At 43.7% G+C, this 24,856-nt stretch overlaps 1 protein-coding gene across 1 annotated transcript in view; it reads left to right on the top strand.

Moving 5' to 3' along the window:
- Positions 1–16,811, top strand: part of GDAP1L1 (ganglioside induced differentiation associated protein 1 like 1) — an 86,157-nt gene extending 69,346 nt beyond the window's left edge. The window contains exon 6 of the mRNA XM_077460211.1: positions 7,228–16,811. Coding sequence (XP_077316337.1) covers positions 7,228–7,571 — 344 coding nt within the window. The 3' untranslated portion in view covers positions 7,572–16,811. The remainder of the gene's footprint in view (positions 1–7,227) is intronic.
- The last annotated feature ends 8,045 nt before the right edge of the window (positions 16,812–24,856 follow it).

Genomic DNA, 24,856 nt, shown 5'->3' with positions numbered 1-24,856 from the left:
ATATTACACAATGCCCCAATATGGATTAACAAAAGCTGGTTTGATAAAATCGAGATGCTGTTTAGGGAGCTAATATGGAGGGGAGGACAGGCTAGATTGAGATTGCGGATGCTTCAGCTACCGGGAGAGGAAGGAGGATTCGCGGTCCCTTACCCGGAGTGCTATTTTTGGGCGTCCCAATTACAACAGCTAGGGGGGATCGATGAGAAGAATGGAGGAACCCCAAATGGGAGATTAGTATTAACAGGCTCCCCACATAGTACCCTGATTGAGACCCTGGAAGCGGACTCATTCCAGTGTAGATGCCCTACAGTAAAAATGATGTTAAAGCTATGGGGTACAGTTAAAAAAAAAATGGGATATAGTGAAATAACAAAGTATACGCCTCTATGGAACAATAAGAAGCTACAGGAAATATGGCGGGTTGGAAAAATTGCAGATTGGGAAAAATGTGGCATTGTAAGGTTAAGCCATTTATATGGCGGCAGGGGTATTAAATCCTTCGACCAGCTGCAAAGAGAATTTAAGATATCACAAAATTCATTCTATGCCTATATACAAGTGAGGCATGCTTTAAGGACCCAGTTTGGAAACCTGTTATTAACATGGGAGGAAATGCCCTTGCTATACCCAGTAGCACAAGCAGGACCCACTAAAGGATTAATATCTAAATTCTATGCCCAGCTGGGTGAACAGATTAATAGTGAGAGGAAAGGGAGGTTTGAGAAAGGGAAATGGGAGCAAGACCTAGGTAATATAACACGAGTACAGTGGAAAAATATCCTAGCGGCATGCCCAAAGGTCTCGGTCTCTCCTCCTCAGAGGATTTCCCATTTAATGGTAATTAATAGAGCATACTATACTCCCCAGAAATTATTTAAATTTGGTAAGAGAACAGATGACTTTTGCCCCAGGTGTGGGGGGTCAGGGAATTTAATGCACATGCTTTGGAAATGTCCCAAATTATTTAGATACTGGGAAGGAGTGGTAAAGATAATAAGTAGGGTCTTTGGGACGGTAATAGAGTTAAATCCCATAGTGTGCATTTTAGGTTACAGAGAGGAGGAAGTAGAAAGGAAGGGAACAACAACGGCAATCCTAAGATGTTTATTTCAAGCTAGAAGGATGATAGCTAGGAGATGGCAATCAAAGCTACCCCCTACAGTAGAGGATTGGACAAGGGCGGTAAATGACTATCTATGTAAGGAGAGGGCAGTATATGCAAAACGAAATAACTTAAAGGAGTTTAATAGGAACTGGCGAGAGTGGATAGAAGTGATGCATACCCCAGTTTAAACCATGATAGGAAAGGGAAGAGGGGAGGGGGAGGGGGGATGGGTAATGGGAAGGAGTAGTGTAGGGTACATTAAAGGTTCGGGAATCATTATAACACAATTATGCTATACTGTAGGATAAAAGCACCAATATATATATAAGAGGGGAGGGGAGGGGGGGCGGGGTTGATAGGAAGGATGGGAGGGAGGGGTGGGGTTATAACAATAGGAAAAACGTAGGAATTGCAAAAATAGTGATGGTAGGAGAAGGGGGGATATGGTACTGTTTAGATAATGTGCTTTTTTTTTTTGCTAATTATATGTGATGTATGGATGTATCTTCATGTCCCCCTTCCCTTCCTAGAACTCTAAAACTCAGATCTCGGAAGGGAAGAAAGAGGTATTTGAACCCTGGTAATGTTATTTTAAAATGTGGTCTGTATAAATGTGAAAATTTAATAAAGATTAATAATTAAAAAAAAAAAGAGATCTTGTTGGCAGGGTTACAATGAGATAGCTCCATCATCTAATCAGGTTTGCTATACCACTTTGGGTGGAGAGGTCCTCTATATTAAAGTGGTTGTAAGGGGTGAAGTTTTTTCTTTTACCTTTGTGCATTCTATGCGTGAAGGTAAAAAACCTTCAGTGTGCAGCTCCCCCCTCAGCAATCCATAATACTTACCCAAACCCTATCCAGGGATGTACACAAGAGCAGAGGCTCTCCCAGGTCTCTCTCTCTCTCTTTCTTCATTGGCTCCTGCTGCTGTCAGTCACAGCCAGTGAGGAGGGAACAGGGGGAGGGACAGAGCTACTCTCTATGTGTTCCAAAGATACACAGAGGTGGTGCGGGAACGAGCATGCATGAGTGCCCCCAAAGCAAGAAGCTTGCTATCGGGGCACTCAGCAAAGGGGAGGAGCCTGGAGCTCCTGTAGGGAACCAGAGACTAGGCGGATCAGGGCTGCTCTGTGCAAAACCATTACACAGAGCAGAAAATCTTGATGTGTTATGTGGGGGGGAATCAAACCTTTAGAACCACTTTAAAGAAGTGATAGTAATAGAAGGTACATTCTGTGTGGTCCCCTCTGCTGGCTATTTTAACTTATTCTACTCAGTATAGCAGACGTTACAGGGCTGTAACCTATTCGGCAGATTTGTCCTTGTCAGACCTATCTATTACTCCTCCTTTCTATTTATATCTCACGTTCTCTCCTTGCCGTGTTATTATTCTGCAATCTCATCTTTACCCGTCATCCACACACAGCAGAACTGCAGAATATGTTCATGTAAAGTAGCAAGTGTTCTTTAGGAGAATCCATATTCATGAAGATGTCTTTTCTCTGGTGACATCAATGAGGCTGATGGCATTTCAGCCACCCGGGAAGGATGAAGAACTGCAGAGGGCCTTTATAAAACTTGCATTGGCTTAGTTTCCCACAGTCCCTTAAAGTGGTTGTAAACCCTTACAAACCACTTTGACCTACAGGTAAGCCTAGATTAAGGCTTACCTGTAGGTCCAAGCAATATCTCCCAAACCTATATGGTTTAGGAGATATTTGCCCGACAAACGGGCACCGCTGTCTATGGCGCATGCGCCATAGACAGCGGCGCGCAGGCGCACTGAGCGCGGCATTTCCAAGAATGGAGCTGCCGCGTGTGTCGACTCCCGTGCGCATGCGCGGGAGTGACGTCATCGCGGCTTCGCCGAATGACAGCGGCGGAGCTGCGAGACCCCACCGACAAGATGGATGCGGCGGACTACAGGGGACAGTGGTGACTTCGCTGGCTCCTGTGTCAGGTAAGTGACACATAATGGGCTACTATGCGATGCATAGTAGTCCATTATGCTTTGTCTTTGCAGGGAATGAAAGAGGAAGTAAACTCATCACGGTTTACTTCCTCTTTAATTCCAGGGAGAGGGCCAGGATTTGAACAGCCATCTACATGTAATATTGAATTTTATTACTCACACTAATGTCCTTGGTCCTATCAATATTCAGGCTCGCACCTTTTTGTCTCTTTAAAATTCTGTACCATTACATGTTATACTTTGTGACTGTTTTTACTGCTAGAAAATGCCTTAAAGGATATCTAAAGATTTGTTTAAATAAAAAAACAAACAAACATGTCATTACTTACCTCCTCTGTGCAGTTGATTTGCACAGAGTGGCCCCAATCCTCCTTTTCTGGGGTCCCTCAGTGGTGCTCTAGGCTCTTCCTCTTCTTGAGTGCCCCATTGGAGAGCCGCTCTCTCTCTCTCGGGGCACTTGTGCAGCTGCTCTCCTGTGTCCTGCTGCTGCATCTATTGGCACAGACAGCAGGACTCGGCCCTGCCCCGACTCCCGTGTCATTGGATTCATTTGGCAGCAGCGAGAGCCAATGGCTGCAATGCTATCAATCTTTCCAATAAAGACCCCAAACACCAGCGGGAGCTGGAGCTGGTGTGCTCGTCCCCGTCGATGGAAAGACCGGGTTCAGGAAAGTAAAAGGGGGGCTCTGGGGGGCTACTGCATCACAGGAAGTTTTTCACCTTGTGCATTAAGAATGCATTAAGGGGAAAAACCTTGAGGGTTTACAACCCCTTTAAATATCCTATTATCTCAGAGAAAAGGCCTCCTTCTGCCCTCACACTGCAGTGGTAAAATGCTGGCAGAGCTGAGTAACAGCCACACCCCTCAGCACAGACTTGAACTGTAGAGAAGAGCAGGGTGCATGCCTGACCATTCATATTTAGACACCCTGCACAACTGCTGTAACAGCAAAGTGGAGATAAGGCTAAGAAAAAGAGGGATGCTAGTACAAAGTCTGACTTGCTTGAGGACAACTCTTGCAATGGGGACACCTGTGATGGTGACAACTGTCCAAACAGAAGGTTCTACTCACTTTGTAGAGATTTATTGTCACTTCCTGCTGTGCCGCGTACACACGACCGGACTTTTCGAGGGACTAGGTCCGACAGTCTTTCCGACGGACTTTCGGCGGAGTTCCGACGGACTTTCTGAATGAACGGACTTGGCCACACACAATCACACCAAAGTCCGACGGATTTGAACGTGATAACGTACGGACAGACTAGAATAAGGAAGTTCATAGCCAGTAGCCAATAGCTGCCCTAGCGTCCGTTTTTGTCTGTCGGACTAGCATACGCACAAATGGATTTCTCAGTCCGGCAGAGTTCCGTTGGAAAAATGTAAAACATGTTCTATTTCTAAAGTCTGCTGGATTTTTGGCAAGCAAAGGTCCAATGGAGCCCACACACGATCGAATTGTCCGACGGACTCCTTTGCTGTTAAAAAGTAAAAAAGTCCGGTCGTGCGTATGCGGCATTACACAATACAGTGTCTTGAAAAAGTATTCACACCCCTTGAAAATGTCCACATTTTGTCATGTTACAACCAAAAACATAAATGTATTTTATTGGGATTTTATCTGAAGTGGAAGGAATTTCTTTTTACAAATAACTATCTGAAAAGTGTGGCTTGTATTCAGTCCCCTTTACTCTGATACCCCTGACTAAAATCTAGTGGAACCAATTGCATTCAGATGTCACTGAATTAGTAAATAGAGTCCACCTGTGTGTAATTTAATCTCAGTATAAATACAGCTGTTATGTGAAGCCCTCAGAGATTTGTTAGAGAATCTTAGTGAACAAACGGCATCATGAAGGCCAAGGAATACACCAGACAGGTTGAGGATAAAGTTGTCAAGAAGTTTAAGGCAGGGCTAGGTTACACAAAAATATCCCAAGCTTTGAACATCTCAGAGAGCACTGTTCAATCCACCATCCAACAATGGAAAGAGTATGGCACAACTGAAAACCTTCCAAGACATGGCCGTCCACCTAAACTGACAGGCTGGGCAAGGAGAGCATTAATCAGAGAAGCAGCCAAGAGGCCCATGGTAACTCTGGAGGAGCAACAGAGATTTACAGCTCAGGTGGGAGAATCTGTCCACAGGACAACTACTGTATTAGTCGTGCACTCCACAAATCTGGCCTTTATGGAAGAGTGGCAAGAATAAAGCCATTGTTGAAAGAAAGTCATAAGTAGTCCCGTTTGCAGTTTGCGAAAAGTCATGTGGGGAACACAGCAAACATGTGAAAGAAGGTGCTCTGGTGAGATGAGACCTAAATTGAATTTTTGGCCTAAAAGCAAAATGCTATGTGTGGCGGAAAACTAACACTGCACATCACCCTGAACACACCAGCCCCACTGTGAAACATGGTGGTGGCAGCATCATGCTGTGGGGATGCTTTTCCTAAGTAGGGACAGGGGAAATCTGTTATGCCGCGTACACACGACCGGACTTTCCGGCAAACTAGGTCCAACAGCCTTCCCAACTGACATTTCAGCAGAGTTCCGACGGACTTTCGAACAAATTAACTTGGCCACACACAAACGAGACTAAAAAAGGAAGTTCAATAGCCAGTAGCCAATAGCTTCCCTTGCGTCATATTTGGTCTGTCGGACAGATTTGAAACATGTTCTATTTCTAGGCCCATTGGATTTTTATAACGAAAAACGATCGGATTAGCCCACACACGATCGGATTGTCCGACGGACTGATCCAGTCGGACCTAGTCTGCTGGAAAGTCCAGCCGCATGTAGAGTTTGCAAAAGACTTTATCCTGAGGCGGAGGTTCACCTTCCAGCAGGAACGACCAACGACCCTAAACATACAGCCAAAGCTACAATTGAATGGTTGGATGAAAGCATATTCATGTGTTAGAATGACCCAGACCTAAATCCATTTGAGAATCTGTGGCAAGACTTGAAAATTTCTGTTCACAGATGTGCTCTTCATCCAATCTGACAGAGCTTGAGCTTCTTTTGGAAAGTAGAATGGGCAAAAATGTCACTCTCTAGATGTGCAAAGCTGGTAGAGACATCCCCAAAGACTTGCAGGGAAAGGTGGTTCTACAAAGTATTGACTCAGGGGGGCTGAATACAAATGCACACCACACACTTCAAATATTTATTTGTAAAACATTTGGAAAACCATTTATCATTTCCCTTCAACTTTACAATAGTGTACACAACACACCTTTGTGGTGGTCTATCACATAAAACACATTTACGCTTTTGGTTGTAGCATGACAAAATGTGGAAAATTTCAAGGGGTATGAATACTTTTGTAAGGCACTGTATATCCATTTTAACATGATTCAGCTGAGAGAATAGAGGTGATGGTACTGATTGGATGTCCTGGCATGAAAGAGGAAACTGATTGTTACAAATATATATATATACAACTCATTTTGGGATCATAAGACCAGGGCTTGGTATGCATTGATGAAAGTGGAGATGGGACACAGGGGCTGATCGGTGGAGCAGATGAAATGGATAATATAGTGTATGCACATTCCACAGCAGCTAGTTTAGCAAGATTAAGTGTTTTGGGCTTCTTATATTGATGCAACCCCTGGGTGCAGTGCCAGCTGGGCAAGAGGTCCTAGAGCAGACCCACTGGCTGTATTAGATTTCCAGATAGCCTGAAAAAACTTGGAAGTCTTCAGGCAAAGCTACTGTCTACAGCAGCCTTTCTCAACCTTTTCAACACAGAGGAACCCTTGAAACAGTTCTCTGGTCTCGGGGAGCCCCTGCTAAAAATTAGACATCTACAACACATGATACATTAGTGCGATGGTCAGTGGGAAGAATGGTCCTTACATGTGTGGTCATTGGGAAGAATTACCTCCTTACAGATAGCTAAAAAGATCAATGGTGTCAGTGGGAACTTATCTGAAAGGCAGAGATTTCCCAATGCTGAAGGAACCCCTAGCAACCTCTGGAGGAACCCTGTTTGATAACCACTGGTCTACAGTGTGTAGTTTAAGTTTTGACTAACCAAATCAAGTCTGCTTCCCTCCATAATTCATAAGGGAATGCCCATTCTGAAAGCGATGATTATGAAAAATAAAAAGCACATTAAAGCCACATATTTATTTTTTTGCAGGACGGAAGTGCGAGCTTTGGCTTTGTGGAAGCACATTCACTTTAGCCGACATACTTTTGGGAGCCACATTACATCGACTCAAGTTCCTTGGACTTTCTAAAAAACACTGGGAAGACGGGAGTAGACCAAACTTACAGTCCTACTTTGAAAGGATACAGAAGCGCTATGCATTCCGGAGAGTGCTTGGAGACATCCACACCACCCTGCTGTCCGCTGTCTTACCCAACGCCTTTCGACTGGTGAAGCGAAAACCGCCATCTTTCTTTGGGGCGTCTTTCCTCATGGGCTCGCTGGGAGGAATGGGATATTTTGCCTACTGGTATTTGAAGAAGAAGTACATTTGAAGACCGGAAGGGTCATCTGTGCTATGTGCTAATATTAAGCCTAGTAAGAAAAACCCCAACAAAATGTCACCACAAAACAAGTATCCTTAATGCTAATGTAAACATTCCATTATAGAACACTTAGACCTTATATTGCAACAAAATACTGTTTGCAAATGTCTTTTGTAGGATCAAGCAAAAAAAAAAAAAAGTGTAGACTGTTGCAAACTTCTTAAACTGCTGTATTTACCCCACAAGTTCTAATTTGCTGTGTTAGTCTATTTCCTGTGCTTGCTGGCGGCAGTCATTTTGTGAAATGAGACCGTTTTGTATCTAGGCCTCCCAGCCCTGGTGCTGTTTTTAAATGATGCAAGACTTCGCCTCCTTTTCTTAGACTTATCTTCTAAAGGTAGATGACAGGCCTGCGGATAGGATGGATATTAGGCTACAGTACTGTTGCAATCCTCTACATTTGTAATAGTTGGTTACAGGCCCCTAGTACAGCTGAAGATGTGACTTCTGCTGCCAACAACTATTGATGTTAGATTGTAGTGCAATGTTCCCCCTGGTCAATGCAGGGTCAGTTATCAGTGATATAGCCTAGGCCACCAGTGTTAGGTTGTAGTAATATAGCCTAGGCCACCAGTGTTAGGTTGTAGTAATATAGCCTAGGCCACCAGTGTTAGGTTGTAGTAATATAGCTTAGGCCACCAGTGTTAGGTTATAGTAATATAGCCTAGACTACCAGTGTTAGTTTGTAGTATGCCCCCCTTGGCCTGTGCAGAGTCAATTAGCGGTACCATAGCCTAAGTGACCGGTGTTAGCATGCTCCCTTTAGGCTATGCAGGTTCAGTTGGTAGTGTTTTAGCTTAGGTCACTAGTGTAAGGTTGCAGTATGCTCCTCTTGGCTCATGCAGGGTTAGCAGCACTATATAGCCTAGGCTCCTCATGTTGGGTTGTAGCATTCTTCACTTTGTCTATACAGGGTCAGTTAGTGGTACTTCAGCCTAAGCCATTAATGTAAATTTTCAGTATCCCCCACTTGGCCTATGCAGGGTAGGTTATCAGTACTATAGCCTAGTATACTAGTATTAGTTGAAGCATGCTCACCTTGGCCCATGCAGAGTCAGCTTATGATGCCACTAGTATTAGGTTGTAGCACACTCCCTCTTTCCTATAGAGGGTCTCCAAACCGTGGGGATGCTGCCCTTTGCTTGTCTTTATCTGGCCCTTGGGGTACTGTTCCACCAACTGACGTCAATGATGGAGCATTATTCCCCCTACTGACAACATCATTGGGACCCTATTCCTCTTATTGATATCAGCAATGGGCACTATTCCTCCCATTGAAACTAATAATGGGGCACTAATGGCAGGCATTTTTTACTCCCACTGTCCATAGTCTGGTCCCCCTAAAGCCTATAAGAGAGTAAACTGGTCCTTTGCTTGGAAAGTTTGGAGACCCCTGATTCAGGGGTACTATAGCCTACATCACCAGCATTAGTTGTAGAATGCTCCCCTTGGCCCATGCAGGGTTTGCTAATGATGTTAGGTTGTAGTACACTTCGACTTTCCTATGCAGGGTCTCCAAACTGTGGCCCTTTGCTGGTCTGTATCTGGCCTTTGGGGTACTATTTCACCAACTGACGCCAATGATGGAACTTCAGTCCCCCTACTGCCATCATCAATGGGGCACTATTCTTCTCATTGATAAACAATGGGGCACTATTCCCCCCATTAAAACCAATGATGGGGCACTGATGTCGGGCATTTTCTTCCCCCACTGGCAACAGTCCAGCCTCCCTAAAGCCTGAAGGACAGTAAACTGGCCCTTTGATTAGAAAGTTTGGAGACCCCTGACTTAGGAGTACTATAGCCTAGGTCACTACTGTTGAGTTGAAGCATACCCCCTTTAGCCTAAGCATGGTCAGGTGGTGGTGCTATGCCTATGCTATAAAACAAGGTTCAGTGTGATGCTGGATTCTCCAAAGGGCCATCACCTTGTTCAGAGAGATTGCCCTTATTGGCCTCTGAGGCACTCCCTTTTGACGCTGGGAATGGCCGTTTGCAGAACTTAGTCCTGATGCCAGGCTCCTAGTATCACGAAGGGTTTCCTGAATAGTAAAAATGAGAGCGGGAATCTTTTAGCTGGTTTATAAGGGCACTTTTACCTTATCTTAGACCATGTACTGCCTCTGTTTGTCCTGGGCAACAAACATACTCCAGAACACACAAAAAGGCTGCAGCAGGCACGCACAGGGAACAGGCACTCTTGATGCCTAATTAGCGGTGGTCACGCCACCACCTAGGGAAAAAAACAACAACGAAATGACCAAAATAAAGCCATCGTCTTTGTAACACACTTATTTTTTTAAGATTATCAAAAAAGAGCACAGATTACAGTCCCTTCCATAAATTGCTGGAGACATAGGAATGAAACTGTGTTATCACTCTGTTAATTTATTGTGTTTGATTGCAGTTTTGATTTTTTTTTTTTTATTATTATTTCATTAAAAGGAATATTTTTAAATTCAGCTTTTTTTAGAATGTATAGGACTCGTGCACATCTTTTTTGATGCCTGAAAATAACTTGTTACCCTTTGGTGGATCGTGTGCATCTGTCTGTTGTATGATTACCATATTTTTATTTCATTGTAGAGAGTGCTTGCAGCTCGGTAGGGGCACCTATATGCCAATAATGCCCAAGAGAGTGTGCGGCTCGTTCGCTGCGTGCTGATTGCCAGTAGAGATGGGAACATTTTTTTAAAGATACACTTTTTATGTATAAATATAATGAAGCGAATGATAATGAGTTCAGGTGAAGATGATCTACAGTGGGGAAAATAATTATTTAATCCCCTGCAGATTTTGTAAGTTTGCCCACTTACAAAGAAATTACGGGCCCATAATTTTTATCATAGGTGTATTTTAAATGATAGAGACAGAATATCAACCAAAAATCTAGAAAAAAACACCACATGATATAAATGTTTAAATTTAGTTTGAGTTCAGTGAGTAAAATAAGTAATTGATCCCCTACTAACCAGCAATAATTCTGGCTCCCACTGTCTGGCTACAGTATGTGCTCATGTGGTACACAGATTAGTCCTGTCAATGTAAGAAGATGCTCCTAACAATAATTAGTTACCGTATTTGCCAGTGTATAAGGCGACCCGGCATATAAGACGACCCTCTAATCTTACAGGACAAAAAACGCTTTTAAAACTGTACTTGCCGTATAAGACGACCCGGCTTTCGAGGCTTCATATTTCTTCCATCTTCCTGCATTTGCTGGAGCCAATCCTGGTGAGCGATGTATTCTATTAATGAATACAAAGCCTGCTTGGATTGGCAGAGGCTGTAACATCATCAGCCCGCGCCTCTCTGACTCTCCAAGCCAATCCGAGCAGACTACAGACTACCCTGCTCGGATTGGCAGAGGTTGTTACTGCAATCCGAGCAGGCTCTGTATTCATTTGAATACATTGCTCACCAGGATTGGCTCAGCGGTATATACTGTATGTGGCCGAAGCTACATACAGTATTACCGAACACCAAGCAGCCATCCGAGGGGCTGACCCGGCGTATAAGACGACCCCTGCTTTTTGGCCAATTTTTTTTACATGTAAAAGGTCGTCTTATACGCCGGAAAATACGGTATGTGTATAAAGACACCTGCCCTTAGAATATTTCTTCCATTCAAACCTCACCATCATGGGCAAGACTAAAGAGCTGTCAAAGGACATCAGGGATGAAATTGTAGACCGGCACAAGGCTGGAATGGGCTACAAGACCATCAGCACGAAGCTTGGTGAGAAGGAAACAACTGTTGGAACAATTATTCGCAAATGGAAGAAATACAAAATAACCATCAATCGCCCTCAGTCTGGAGCTTCATGCAAAATTTCACCTCATTGGTTAAGGATGATCATGAGAAAAGTGAGGGATCAGCCCAGAACTACACGGAAGGAGCTTGTGAATGATCTCAAGGCAGTGGGGACCACAGTCACCAAACAAACCATTGGTAACCCAGTACGCTGCAATGGATTGAAATCCTGCATCGCCCGCAAGGTCCCCCTCCTCAAGAAGCCAGATGTACAGGCCCATCTGAAGTTTGCCAATGGACATCTAAATTATTCAGAGAAGGATTTGGAGAAAGTGCTGTGATCAGATGAGACCAAAATTGAGCTCTTTGGCATTAACTCAATTCGTCATGTTTGGAGGAAGAAAAATGCTGACTATGACCCTAAGAACACCATCCCTACAGTCAAGCACAGAGGTGGAAACATTATGCTTTGGGGCTGTTTCACTGCTAAAGGTACAGGCCGACTTTGCGACATTAAGGGGACAATGGACGGGGGCCATGTATTTAAAATCTTGGATGAGAACCTTCTTCCCTCAGCGAGAACACTGAAGATGGGTCGTGGATTGGCCTTCCAGCATGACAATGACATAAAACATACCACCGAGGCAACAAAGGAAGGAGAAGCACATTAACCACTTGCCCACTGGGCACTTAAACCTCCTCCATAGCCAGGTAACTTTTTAGCGTTCAGTGCTGTCACACTTTGAATGACAATTACTCAGTCATGCAACACTGTACCCATATTACTTCTTTGTCCATTTTTTGGTGATATTTAATCACCATTGGGGTTTTTTTTGTGCTATAAATAAAAATAAATAAAAAAAGACTGAAAATGTTGTAAAAAAATGCATTTTTCTTTGTTTGTTATAAAATTTTCCAAATTAGTAATTTTCTTAATAAATTTTGGCCAACATTTATACTGCTTTATATCTTTGGTAAAAAAATAAACCAAATACAATATATTATGATCAAATATGATGTACCATCTCATTTTTTGAGACACTAACAAGCCAGGAAAGTACAAATATCCCCCAAATTACCCCTTTTTGGAAAGTAGACATTCCAAAGTATTTAGTAAGAAGCATGGCGAGTTTTTTCACATTGTTATTTTTTTACCCACAATTCTTTGCAAAATGAACCACTTAAGGACCGCCTCACGCCAATGTGCGTCGGAAGAATGGCACGGCTGGGCACAAGCACGTACCTGTACATTGCTTTTTAAGTGCCCTGCTGACGGTGTGCTCCCGACTCGGTCCTGTGCTCCGTGACCGCGCGACCAATGGACCCGATCGCCGCTGGTGTCCCACGATTGGGTTACAGAGCTGAAGAACGAGGAGAGGTCTGTGTAAACAAACCTCTCCCCGTGCTACCCTGTGTGGCTGCCACCGATCGTCTCTTCCCTTTTATAGGGAAGGACGATCAGTGATGTCACATGCCAGGCCACGCCCCTACAATAGAAAAAACACATAACGTCATACATAACACCTACACTGCCTCCTAGTGGTTAACTCCTTCACTGCCAGTGTAATTTACACAGGAATCAGTGCATTTAAATAGCACTGATTGCTGTATAAATGACAATGGTTCCAAAAATGTGTCATAAATGTCCGATGCATCCGCCATAATGTAGCAGTCACAATAAAAATCTCTGATCTCCGCCATTAATAGTAAAAAAAATATATTAATAAAAATGCTATAAAACTATCCCCTATTTTGTAAACGCTATAACTTTTGCGCAAACCAATTAATAATCCCTAATTGCAATTTTTTTTACCAAAAATATGTAGAAGAATACGTATTGGCCTAAACTGAGGAAAAAAATGTTTTTTTTATATATTTTTGGGGGATATTTACTATAGCAAAAAGTAAAAAATATTGCATTTTTTTCAAAATTGTCGCTCTATTTTTGTTCATAGCACAAAAAATAAAAAACGCAGAGGTGAGCAGATACCACCAAAAGAAAGCTCTATTTGCGGGGAAAAAAAGACGCCAATTTTGTTTGGGAGCCATGTCGCACGACCACGCAATTGTCAGTTAAAGCGCCACAGTGCTGAATCGCAAAAAGGAGCTTGGTCCTTTGGCGGCAAATTGGTCCGGGGCTTAAGTGGTTAAGATTTTATTTTATTTTTTTCACAAAATTGTCATGCAAATTTTTATGCAAATGCAATGTCACGGGTTATTTCTTTCAAATTGCATTTGCATACCACAAATTACACCCCAAAATACATTCTGCTACTCTTGTGGTATGGCAATACCACATGTGTGAGACTTTTACATAGCCTGGCCACATAGAGAGGCCCAACATGCAGGGAGCACCATCAGGCGTTCTAGGGACATAAATTACACATATAATTTCCTGACAGCCTCTTACAACTTTGAAGGCCCTGGAGCACCAGGACAATGGAAACACCCCCAAAATGACCCCATTTTGGAAAGAAAACAACTCAACGTATATTCCAGGAGGCATAATGAGTCTTTTGAACATGTTATTTTTTCCACGTTTTTGGAAAATGTGGAAAGAAAATGAAAATGCATTTTTCTATGCATTTTTTACGGCACTGACAGGCGCTGATGAGGATCCACTGATAGGGTGGCACTGATGAGCACTTACTGATGGGCATTTCATTGCCACTAATGGTCACTCTAGTGGCACTGAAGAGCACTGCTATGGCACTGATGTGACACTCCTTGGAATTGATGAGGCACTCCTTGGCACTGATGGGGCACTCCTTGGCACTGATGGGGCATTCCTGGGCACTGCTCTGCATTGCATTCTGCACTCAAGCAGCCTCACGCTGCAGCTTCACCCTCCTTTCCTCACACGATTGGGGTGAGGAGGCAGAGGATTGGATATGATGCTGGTTTGTTGACAAGGATTTCTCTGTCCAATTGGATGGAGTGATCACGTGGCAAAATGGCGCTGGAATTGGCCCTTTAACTAGATCCATGACGCACCGGGTCCTGAGAACCCAACGGTCACAGACATTCCTAGGGCGTGCTTCCGGAAGGACGTCATTGTATGCCCTCCCAGAGTTATCCAACCACGCTGTAGCTGTCATTCGACTATGGCCCGGTCGGCAAGTGGTTAATAATATGGAGTGGCCTAGCCAGTCTCCAGACCTTAATCCTATAGAAAATGCATTAAGGGAGATTAAACTTCTGAGTTACCAAGCGATAGCCAAGAAACCTTAAGGATTTAGAGAAGATCTGTAAAGAAGAGTGGACTAAAAACCCTCCTGAGATTTGTGCAAACCTGGTAACCAACTACAAGAAACATCTTACCTCTATGCTTGCCAACAAGGGTTTCTCCACCAAGTACTGAGTCAAGTCTGATCAAATAAAATAAATTTTACTCACTGAACTGCACTTCAATTTATAACATTTGTATCGTGTTTTTTCTGGATTTTTTGTTGATATTCCATCTCAATCATTCAAAATACACCTATGATAAAAATGATAACCCTTCATTTCTTGGTGGGCAAACTTACAAAATCTGCAGAGGATCAAATAATTATTTTCCCCACTGAAAGTCAAGTCATGCTATAATATGATCAAACCAAAACTGCCTAGAGCTGAACTCTGGGATAAGCAAGTATTGTCAAAATACAAGAGGCATGTGTATTCTTACTTGAACCTTGGTACTTTACTTTGTGTTCCAGATCTGTGCAGTGTTTCAGTATGAACTTCCGAACTTCTGGTAATTACATATTAGTTACATAGTAGGGGAGGTTGTAAAAAGACACACGTCCATCCAGTTCAACCTGTGAGTGTAGGTTTATGTTAATAGTACAATTTATACCCCTGTATGTTGTGATCGTTAAGATACCCATCTAATAGTTTTGTGAAATTATCAATGCTCCCCGCTGAGACCACTGCTTGTGGAAGAGAATTCCACATCCTTACCGCTCTAACAGTAAAGAACCCTCTACGCAGTTTAAGGTTTAAACGCTTCTCTTCTAAAAGACGGGCCGCAAGTCTTTTTAAATTCCCTTTTACTGAACAGTTTGTTCCCTATGCTAGAGTCACCAGTACAGTATTTGTGCATTGATATCATATCCCCTCTCAAGCGTCTCTTCTCCAGAGAGAATAAGTTCAATGCTTGTAGCCTTTCCCCATAGCTGAGATCCTCCAGTCCCTTTTTTAGCTTTGTTGCCCTTCTCTGGACTCTCTCCAGTTCCAGTACATCTTTCCTGAGGACTGTTGTCTAGAACTGGACAGCATACTCCAAGTGCAACCGGACCAGAGTCTTATAGAGTGGGAGAATTATCGATTTATCTCTGGAGTGAATCCCCTTTTTAATGCATGCCAATATTCTGTTGGATTTGCTTGCAGCAGATTGGCATTGCAATCCATTGGTGAGCCTCTCATCTTCTAGGACCCCCAGGTCCTTTTCCATACTAGATTTCCCCTGAGGTTCTCGCCCTAATGAGTATTTTGCATTCAGATTTTTGCCACCCAAATGCATTACTTTATATTTCTCTACATTAAACCTTATTTGCCGTGTAGTTGCCCACACCATTAATTTATTTAGGTCCTCATGTAGACTATCCACATCTTACATAGACGTTATTGCCCTGCTTAACTTTGTATCATCCGCAAATACTGAGATTGTGCTGTTTATCCCATCCTCCAGATCGATTATGAATAAATTAAAAAGGATTGGTCCCAGGACAGAACCCTGGGGGACCTCACTTTCCACACCGGACCATTCCGAGTACTCCCCATTTATCACCACCCTCTGAACTCGCCTCTGTAGCCAGTAACGAAGACCGCTCACTGCTGCTCTCTATCCTTGTGCAAGGTGACTGATCTTGTCTCCGCCCCCTCCCATTGTTTATTACAGGCAGCCTGTAGTGGGTGGAGCCTTCTGGGCCTTCCTACAGCTCTGCTATCTGTACAGGCTATGTACAGCACAGTCATAATTTCACTGCTATTCTTAAAAGGAAATATCTGGTTTTGTGGACACATTTGGTGCGCACAAAGCAGATTTAGATCCTTTGTGGCTAATAAGGAATATATTTATATGAAAGTTTGTATGTCCGAAGATCAGCTTTAATAAGACCTTTGATCGACATTCTTCAGCTCCACGTGCCCAGGCTGGACCCTGCTTCAGTTCTAAAGGAGTCAATTACCAGAATAACCTGAAGTCCCGGCCTCAATGGCCGCAGCCAACGTGCCGCACACTGACCGTACTGCTGCACTAATATGGTTATCACTTAGAGAAGGACATTTCTAGGTCACATTACCTCTGAAAGTCAGTGTTGTCTGTTTGTGTCCATTGCCATGATCAACCTCACAGGGTTTAAAACTTTCTTGTGCCTTTTGTATGTTGGAAAGAGTAATTTCACTTCAACAAGAAAGTATTATGGATCTTCAATAAACTGTTGGTGGGAAAACGGTAGAATTTTATTTCACAAATTTGATCTGTTCTTTACATACTTCAGCAATGACTGCAGCACCTCCAAATGTATGGCTTGGAAAGAAGGGCTGGTTCTGTGTAAGACAGGCTGACAGCAGCAACCAGTCAGGAGTCTCAGGACCCTTCATTCCTGCTCCATGAATGGCAAAATCCAGGTTATTGCAGTTTGCATACACAGTATGCATTGTTCTTCTGATGTCCTACGAAACTGCGGCTTTACATTGATTGAAGTTTCCCCTCAAAATAGGTCCCAATAAGAGGGCTAGCATAATCACAATGACCAAAGTGCCCAACATTTGCCTTGCAGCTCGACAAACATGGTGATACAATGCACTATGTGCATGCCTTGGTGAGTTTCAGTGCCATTCAAAGTGCATGTAACTTGCATTACCATATATTCCTGCAAAGCACAGATGCAAGCTGTGCCTAAATGTTTACTGGGCTTCTGGTAAAACTAGACCCAGAGTGTATGGTATTCTTTTATTTGTGTGGTAGAACTTAAGATTGTACACTTCTATAGCCAGGCAATGTCTGATGCAAACAGTCTGAAGTCATGCTTCACCGTGGAACTTCCCCTAAGCCCTTGTACACACGGTCGGACATTCCGATGGACAATGTCCGATAGGACCGTGTTGTCGGATAATCCGACAGTGTGTGGGCTCCATCGGACTGTTTCCGTCTGAGTATTCGACGGACCAATTTTTCCAGCTGGGCTATAAAATTTTCCAACAACATGATCCGATCGGACTTTGTCCGATCATGTGTAGAGAATTCCGATCGGACAAAGTGCCACGCATGCTCAGATCAAACTCCTAGACCAAAGCTATTGGCTACTAGCCTGAACGTAGTCCTGTCCTAGTCCTGTCCTAACGAAGTAACGTCATCACGTTAAGTACGATCCGATTTTCTTACAACTTTGTCCGACTGTGTGTATGCAACAGTTTCGGACAAAATCCGACGGATTTGGTTGTTGGAATGTCCAACCGTGTGTACAAGGGCTAAAAAGGGAACTTCCACTTTTCCTCCTAACAAACACCCACCACCGCCACCCCATACCCACAATTAGATTATTTTTTTTGGAGCATGTACCTATTTCTGACAGGCATCTGCTCCACTTCCACTTGGATTGCTTGGGGAATCTGTCCGAAAGTTCGCACACGTCCTCCCTGCAACCTCCTGGCACATGTCACACGGCTGCGGGTCCAATAAAAAAGGGCAGTGCTACTGGCTCATACGCAGTTGGAACCCAGCTATGAAGCACCAGGAAGTCACAGCTGGCTTCCCACTTCCAAGATGGCGTTTGCTGAGGACCCAAAGACCAGCAAAGAACTGGCCCTGGTGAGGTCACCGTTGGACAGGTAAATGTTTGTTTATTAAAAGTCAGCAGCTACAGTATTTGTGTCTGCTGGCTTTCTGACTTTAGATTTTTTGTTTTCCAGGGCATGGACATCACACATCTACAGTGGTGTGAAAAAGTGTTTGCCCCCTTCCTCATGTCCTGTTCCTTTGCATGTTTGTCACACTTAAGTGTTTCGGAACATCAAACCAATTTAAACAATAGTCAAGGACAACACAAGTAAACCCAAAATGCAATTTGTAAATGAAGGTGTTTATTATTAAAGGTGAAAAAAAATCCAAACCATCATGGCCCTGTGTGAAAAAGTGATTACCCCCCTTGTTAAAACATACTATAACTGTGGTTGTCCACACCTGAGTTCAATTTCTCTAGCCACACCCAGGCCTGATTATTGCCACACCTGTTCACAATCAAGGCATCACTTAAATAGGAGCTGCTTGACACAGTAAGGTCCACCAGAAGATCCTTAAAAGCTACACATCATGCCGAGACCCAAAGAAATTCAGGAACAATTGAGAAAGAAAGTAATTGAGATCTATCAGTCTGGAAAGGGTTATAAAGCCATTTCCAAAGCTTTGGGAATCCAGCGAACCACAGTGAGAGCCATTATCCACAAATGGCGAAGACATGGAACAGTGGTGAACCTTCCCAGGAGTGGCCGGCCGCCCAAAATTACCCCAAGAGCGCAGCGACGACTCATCCAAGAGGTCACAAAAGACCCCACAACAACGTCCAAGGAACTGCAGGCCTCACTTGCCTCAGTTAAGGTCAGCGTTCATGCCTCCACCATCAGGAAAAGACTGGGCAAAAATGGCCTGCATGGCAGAGTTCCAAGGAGAAAACCACTGCTGAGCAAAAAGAACATCAAAGCTCGTCTCAATTTCTCCACAACACATCTTGATGATCCCCAAGACTTTTGGGACAACATTCTGTGGACCGATGAGACAAAAGTGGAACTCTTTGGAAGGTGTGTGTCCAAGTATATCTGGCGTAGAAGGAACACTGCATTTCATAAAAAGAACATTATACCAACAGTAAAATATGGTGGTGGTAGTGTGATGGTCTGGGGCTGTTTTGCTGCTTCAGGACCTGGAAGACTTGCCGTGATAAAAGGAACTATGAATTCTGCTGTCTACCAAGAGATCCTGAAGGAGAATGTCCGACCATCTGTTCGTGTACTCAAGCTGAAACGAACTTGGGTTCTGCAGCAGGACAATGATCCTAAACACACCAGCAAGTCCACCACCGAATGGCTGAAGAAAAACAAAATGAAGACTTTGGAGTGGCCTAGCCAAAGTCCTGACCGGGATCCTATTGAGATGTTGTGGTATGACCTTAAAAAGGCCGTTCATGCTCGAAAACCCTCTAATGTAACTGAATTAGGACAATTCTGCAAAGATGAGTGGGCCAAAATTCCTCCAGGATGCTGTAAAAGCCTCATTGCACGTTATCGCAAACGCTTGGTTGCAGTTGTTGCTGCTAAGGGTGGCCCAACCAGTTATTAGGTTTAGGGGGCAATCACTTTTTCACACAGGGCCATGATGGTTTGGATTTTTTTTCACCTTTAATAATAAACACCTTCATTTACAAATTGCATTTTGTGTTTACTTGTGTTGTCCTTGACTATTGTTTAAATTGGTTTGATGTTCCGAAACACTTAAGTGTGACAAACATGCAAAGGAACAGGAAATGAGGAAGGGGGCAAACACTTTTTCACACCACTGTAGGTGAGTAACGTGCACTTTGGCCACTATGTCTCCTGTATGTCACCTATCCCTGGAGGCATAGTCCTTCATTAAGAAAGGAGGAGACGCCGGCTGAACCCAGAATAGCTGGCAGCTTCCTGTTGATGTAATGCAAGAAGATGGTGGTGCAGGACCAAGAGGGAGGCAGAAGGAAAGAGGATCTCAGCAGGACAACGCTGGGTGGGTGAGTATCTTAACTGTGCAGGACCCACAATCAGGGGTGAAAAAAAAAATGGAGGGGCAGCTGGGTGAAGATCAGGTTTAAGTACTCTCAATACAGAAGAAAAATAAAATCTACGCCTGCAAGTTACATGAATGAGCACAAGCTATTGAGTTCCTATCATATTAAACTTTACAATAGGGACACTGGTGGGTAGATGACGACTTGACAGATACAGAGAAGCTGGAGTCAGAGTTGGGCTCAAACGCTTTCCAACTTTTATTTATTAGCCCCCAAGGCCAACATCCAAAGCCAAAGCCAGTCATCGTCATTTCCCTGCTGCTTTTTTTCAATTAGAATAAACATATCTATACTCACCTGCTCTGTGCAATGTTTTTGCACAAAGCAGCACCGATCCTCTTCTACTGGGGTCCCCTGCCAGTGCTAAAGGCCCCTCCTCTTTGGCGAGTGTCCCCGCGGAAAGCCGATGGGGACACCCGTGCGTGCTCACTCCTCGAGTCCCGCTGCTGTGTCCATTGACACAGACAGCAGGACTCGGCCCCACTAAATGGCTCCCATTGCTATCAATCAGTCCAATGAGGAGGAAGACAGTGGTGGGAGCCGCTGCACTCGTACACATCATTGAATTGGATCGGGTTCAGGTAAGAAAAAGGGGAGAGGGGGTGCTGCAGCACAGAGAGTTTTTCACCTCAATGGAAGTTGGAAATGTATATGTACTGTATGTTACCATGATCTTCTATGTTGTTAGATTATATCACATTTACATTATATTGTGTTTTGTTGTAGCTCTGATGAAGGAGGAGTTTCCTCTGGGCCCTGAAACATGTAGGGATTTTTTTTGTGAACCAATACATTCATTTTGACTTCTTATTTGGTCTGGTGCTCCATCAATTGGTGCATATTTTCTATATCCAATAACCATGACAGACAAAAAATAAATGGACTTTCGTTTTAAACCAATTAAAAAAAAAATGGAGGTAAGTGCAGAGGCAGCAAGTATGGTAAATGCTCAAAAGGTTTTGTATTGTTAGTCAAGTCCATCTAAATCTGCTAGTCCAAGGGTGTCTCCATTTCTCCTCCAGTGGATTCGAGCCTAACACAGGAAGTTAACGGTCAGGTCACCAGGTGGAAATAAAAGGAAAAAGTCTAAAATTAAAATTAGTTGTCAAGGCTGAAGTTTTTAAAAACAAATTTACGCATTCTCTGCATTACAGCGGTAGTAAAGCCTGCTTTGTTATTTTTATCTACAGGTAAGCCTATAATAAGTCTTACCTGTAGTTAAAAATGAATATCTCCTAAACGTGCGCAGTTTAGGAGATATATGACATCACTGGCGCATGCACTCTGAACTGAGGGCTCCCACGTGCACAGGAGTGACGTCATTATGGCTCCGGCCAATCACATAGTCAAAGCGTGCGAACCCGGAAGAAAGATCAGGGGAAAATGTCAGCTCTCTCAGCGGTAACCGGGCGCCCTGGGAGGGTTTCGTTCTAAGGCAGCCTTTCTTGACCTTTTCAACACAGAGGAACCCTTGAAATAACTTTCTGGTCACAGGGAACCCATGCTAAAAATTATTATATCTACAACTCGTGATACATTAGTGCAGGGGTGTCCAAACTTTTTTTCAGAGAGGGTCAGATTTGATGAAGTGAACATGCGTGAGGGCCAACCATTTTGCCTGACATTCTTTGAACCATTAAAATGCGGTCTGAGTTTGTTCGAGCACTAATACACTGCCCAACAAGAATTCTTTTGCCTTTGTGCGAGTAAAGAGGTGAGTTTGGGCGTGTTATTTGGATATACCATATGTATTGGCGTATAACACGCACCTTCACTTTAAGAAGGAAGTTTCAGGGGGAAAAATAATAATTTTAAATAAGGAACTGTGAAGCAAAATAAGGATCAGTGCCCATCTGCAGCCTCACAAGTGTCATGAATGCAGCACCCACCATTGCCAGGAATGCCGTCCCCACCATTGCCGGGAATGCAGCGCTCCCACCATTGCCGGGAATGCAGCGCTCCCACCATTGCCATCAGTGCAGCCTGATTGATACCCATCCATCTGCAGCCTTGGAGCGGCCAGGAGGGGGGCGGGACAAGCGTCAAAATATTAGATACAGGAGAAACTCCTGTTTTCTCAGCGGCCTCTTTAATAGAAAGTCCCGCCTTCTTTGATGGACAGAACAGTCGTCCAATGGCAGCGCCGGAGACAGGACTTCCTATTACAGAGACTGCCATGTAAACAGGAAATTCTCCTGTGTGTATGGCACTCATCCCGCCTCCTCCCTGTCCCCTCCAAGGCAGTCAGCACATATATCTTTTGTGGGGGCCACAAAAGATATACATGTCCAAAAAAAAGAGGCAGAACGCGGGCCAGACTTTGAACATACCTGCATTAGTGTGATGGTCAGTGGGAAGAATTACCCCCTTACAGCTATCTAAAAAGATCAGTGGTGTCAGTGAGATCTGAGAGGTAGAAATTACTCATTGCTCAAGAAACCCCTAGCAACCTTTGGAGGAACCCTGGTTGAGAAACCCTGTTTTAAAGGTAAGTATTTCATAATGTGCTAGTAATTGATGCACACTAGAACATTATACAATGGCCTTACCAGTGATTTTTTTATTTTATTTTTAAAGCCACAATTAAAGTGCTTTGCAACCGCTTTAAGGTTAAAAGCCTTCTATTGTCAGCTCAGCCCCCCCCCTCAAAATTCTTACCCGAGCCCGAACTTGATCTAGCACTGTGCCCGAGAACAGTCTCAGTCTCTCTCGTCACCGGACGCCATTGGAATGGGCAGTCCATTTCAATGGCGTCCACCATGGGATAAAGCCCATACGTATGCCACAATAGAAAGTGGTGGCACAACGAGAAGAAGAGGGGCCCGGAGTGACAGTGGTCGGCACCTAGGGATTTAAAAAGAAAACAAAAAAAAAAAAAAGTTGATATCATTTTTGGCTGGGTTCACACTACTACGATGTCAGACATTACATGTGATTCATATTGCATTGCTGTGCAGATCACATGCGATGTCAGTGCGATGCGAATTTAGCCATACAGAATGCATTCTGTATGGCTGAATTCGCATGCATTCAGACCAAAATGGTGCAGGACCCTTTTTTCGGTCCACACTGGAATCGGATTGTATGGATCCGATTCCTGCACCTTTTCGCCGTTTGAACTGCGATCTACAAACCGATTTGGAGGTGCCATTAACTTTGTATTGACACTCGCAGTAGTTTGCATAAGGCAGTGTGAACTGCCAGGGAGAGACATGCGATGTGGGAAACCCCACACAGGAATCGGCGCTGGTTCCCGCATCGCATGTGTGTGAGCCCAGCCTTATTGCAGCCACCACATTTAAGGATTGGTAAAGCTGCAAAATATTGTCATTTTCTTGCGGGTTTAATACCCACTAAACTAGACGGACAGGAATACAAATCCTTTGGCAGGTAAACCAGTTCCTTTATACGTATGGCATATGTGTATTAGGCCATTTACTTGGCAACATTAAATAAAACAAACCTCATGAAGAACGCGTACCCTTTTAAAATTCTTGATGTATAGAAGTAGATGTCATGCCAAGGGATTATTTATTGAACAAACCCAAGCACATGCTAAACATCCAATACCGTTTATGAAAAAGCAAACGCTGCATTCTTCATAGCAATAAGACAAATCCTTGTGTAATATTTCACCAGATAACAGAAGTTTGACACCATTGGATGACCTTCAATGAATTCCAGAATCTGTTAAATTGCATCATTTGTGCCATTTATATTACTGCTAACGATTCATTTCAGTTCTCCTTAGAGAGGACACACAGCTGCTCCCTGGATATGGCTGAATCTACTCAACAGCCCAACTTATCTGCCTTATAATGATACTTTCCTAAAAAGAAAAATTAATTTCACTTATGTTACAGGAACCAAGCTTTATTATTTTACCAAAAGTATTGGGACACCTGCCTTTACACGCACATGAACTTTAACGACATCCCAGTCTTCGTCCGTAGGGTTCAATATTGAGTTGGCCCACCCTTTACAGCTATAACAGCTTCAACTCGTCTGGGAAGGCCGTCCACAAGGTTTAGGAGTGTGTGTATGGGAATGTTTGACTATTCTTCCAGAAGCGCATTTGTGAGGTTAGGCACTGAAGTTGGACAAGAAGACCTGGCTCACAGTCTCTGCTCTAATTCATCCCAAAGGTGTTCTATCAGGCTGAGGTGCAGGCCAGTCATGTTCTTCCACCCCAAACTCCCTCATCCATGTCTTTATGGACCTTGCTTTATGCACTGGCCCAAATCATTTGGTGGACGGGGATTATAGTGTGGGGTTGTTTTCCAGGGGTTGGGCTGGGCCCCTTAGTTCCAATGAAGGCATCAGCATATCAAGTAATATTGGACAGATTCATGCTCCCAACTTTGTGAGAACAGTTTGGGGATGGCCCCTTCCTGTTCCAACACGACTCTACACCAGTGCACAAAGCAAGGTCCATAAAGACATGGATGAGCGAGTTTGGCCGCCAGGCCTTCTCATCTAATATCAGTGCCTGACCTCACAAATGCCCTTCTGGAAGAATGGTCAAACATTCCCATAGACACACTCCTAAACCTTGGAGACAGCCTTCCCAGAAGAGTTGAAGCTGTTATAGCTGCAAAGGGTGGGCCAACTCCATATTGAACCCTACAGACTAAGACCCCATTCACACCTGAGCGTTTTGTAGCTTGAAGCCTGAAGTT

Source organism: Lithobates pipiens, unplaced genomic scaffold (genome assembly GCF_037356315.1).
Source record: "Lithobates pipiens isolate NorthernLeopardFrog02 unplaced genomic scaffold, aLitPip1_a1.2 Scaffold_28, whole genome shotgun sequence".
In the NCBI taxonomy this organism is placed as follows: Eukaryota; Metazoa; Chordata; class Amphibia; order Anura; family Ranidae; genus Lithobates; species Lithobates pipiens.
Note: the sequence above shows the minus strand (reverse complement) of the source record. Positions and strands in the feature narration are given on the sequence as shown.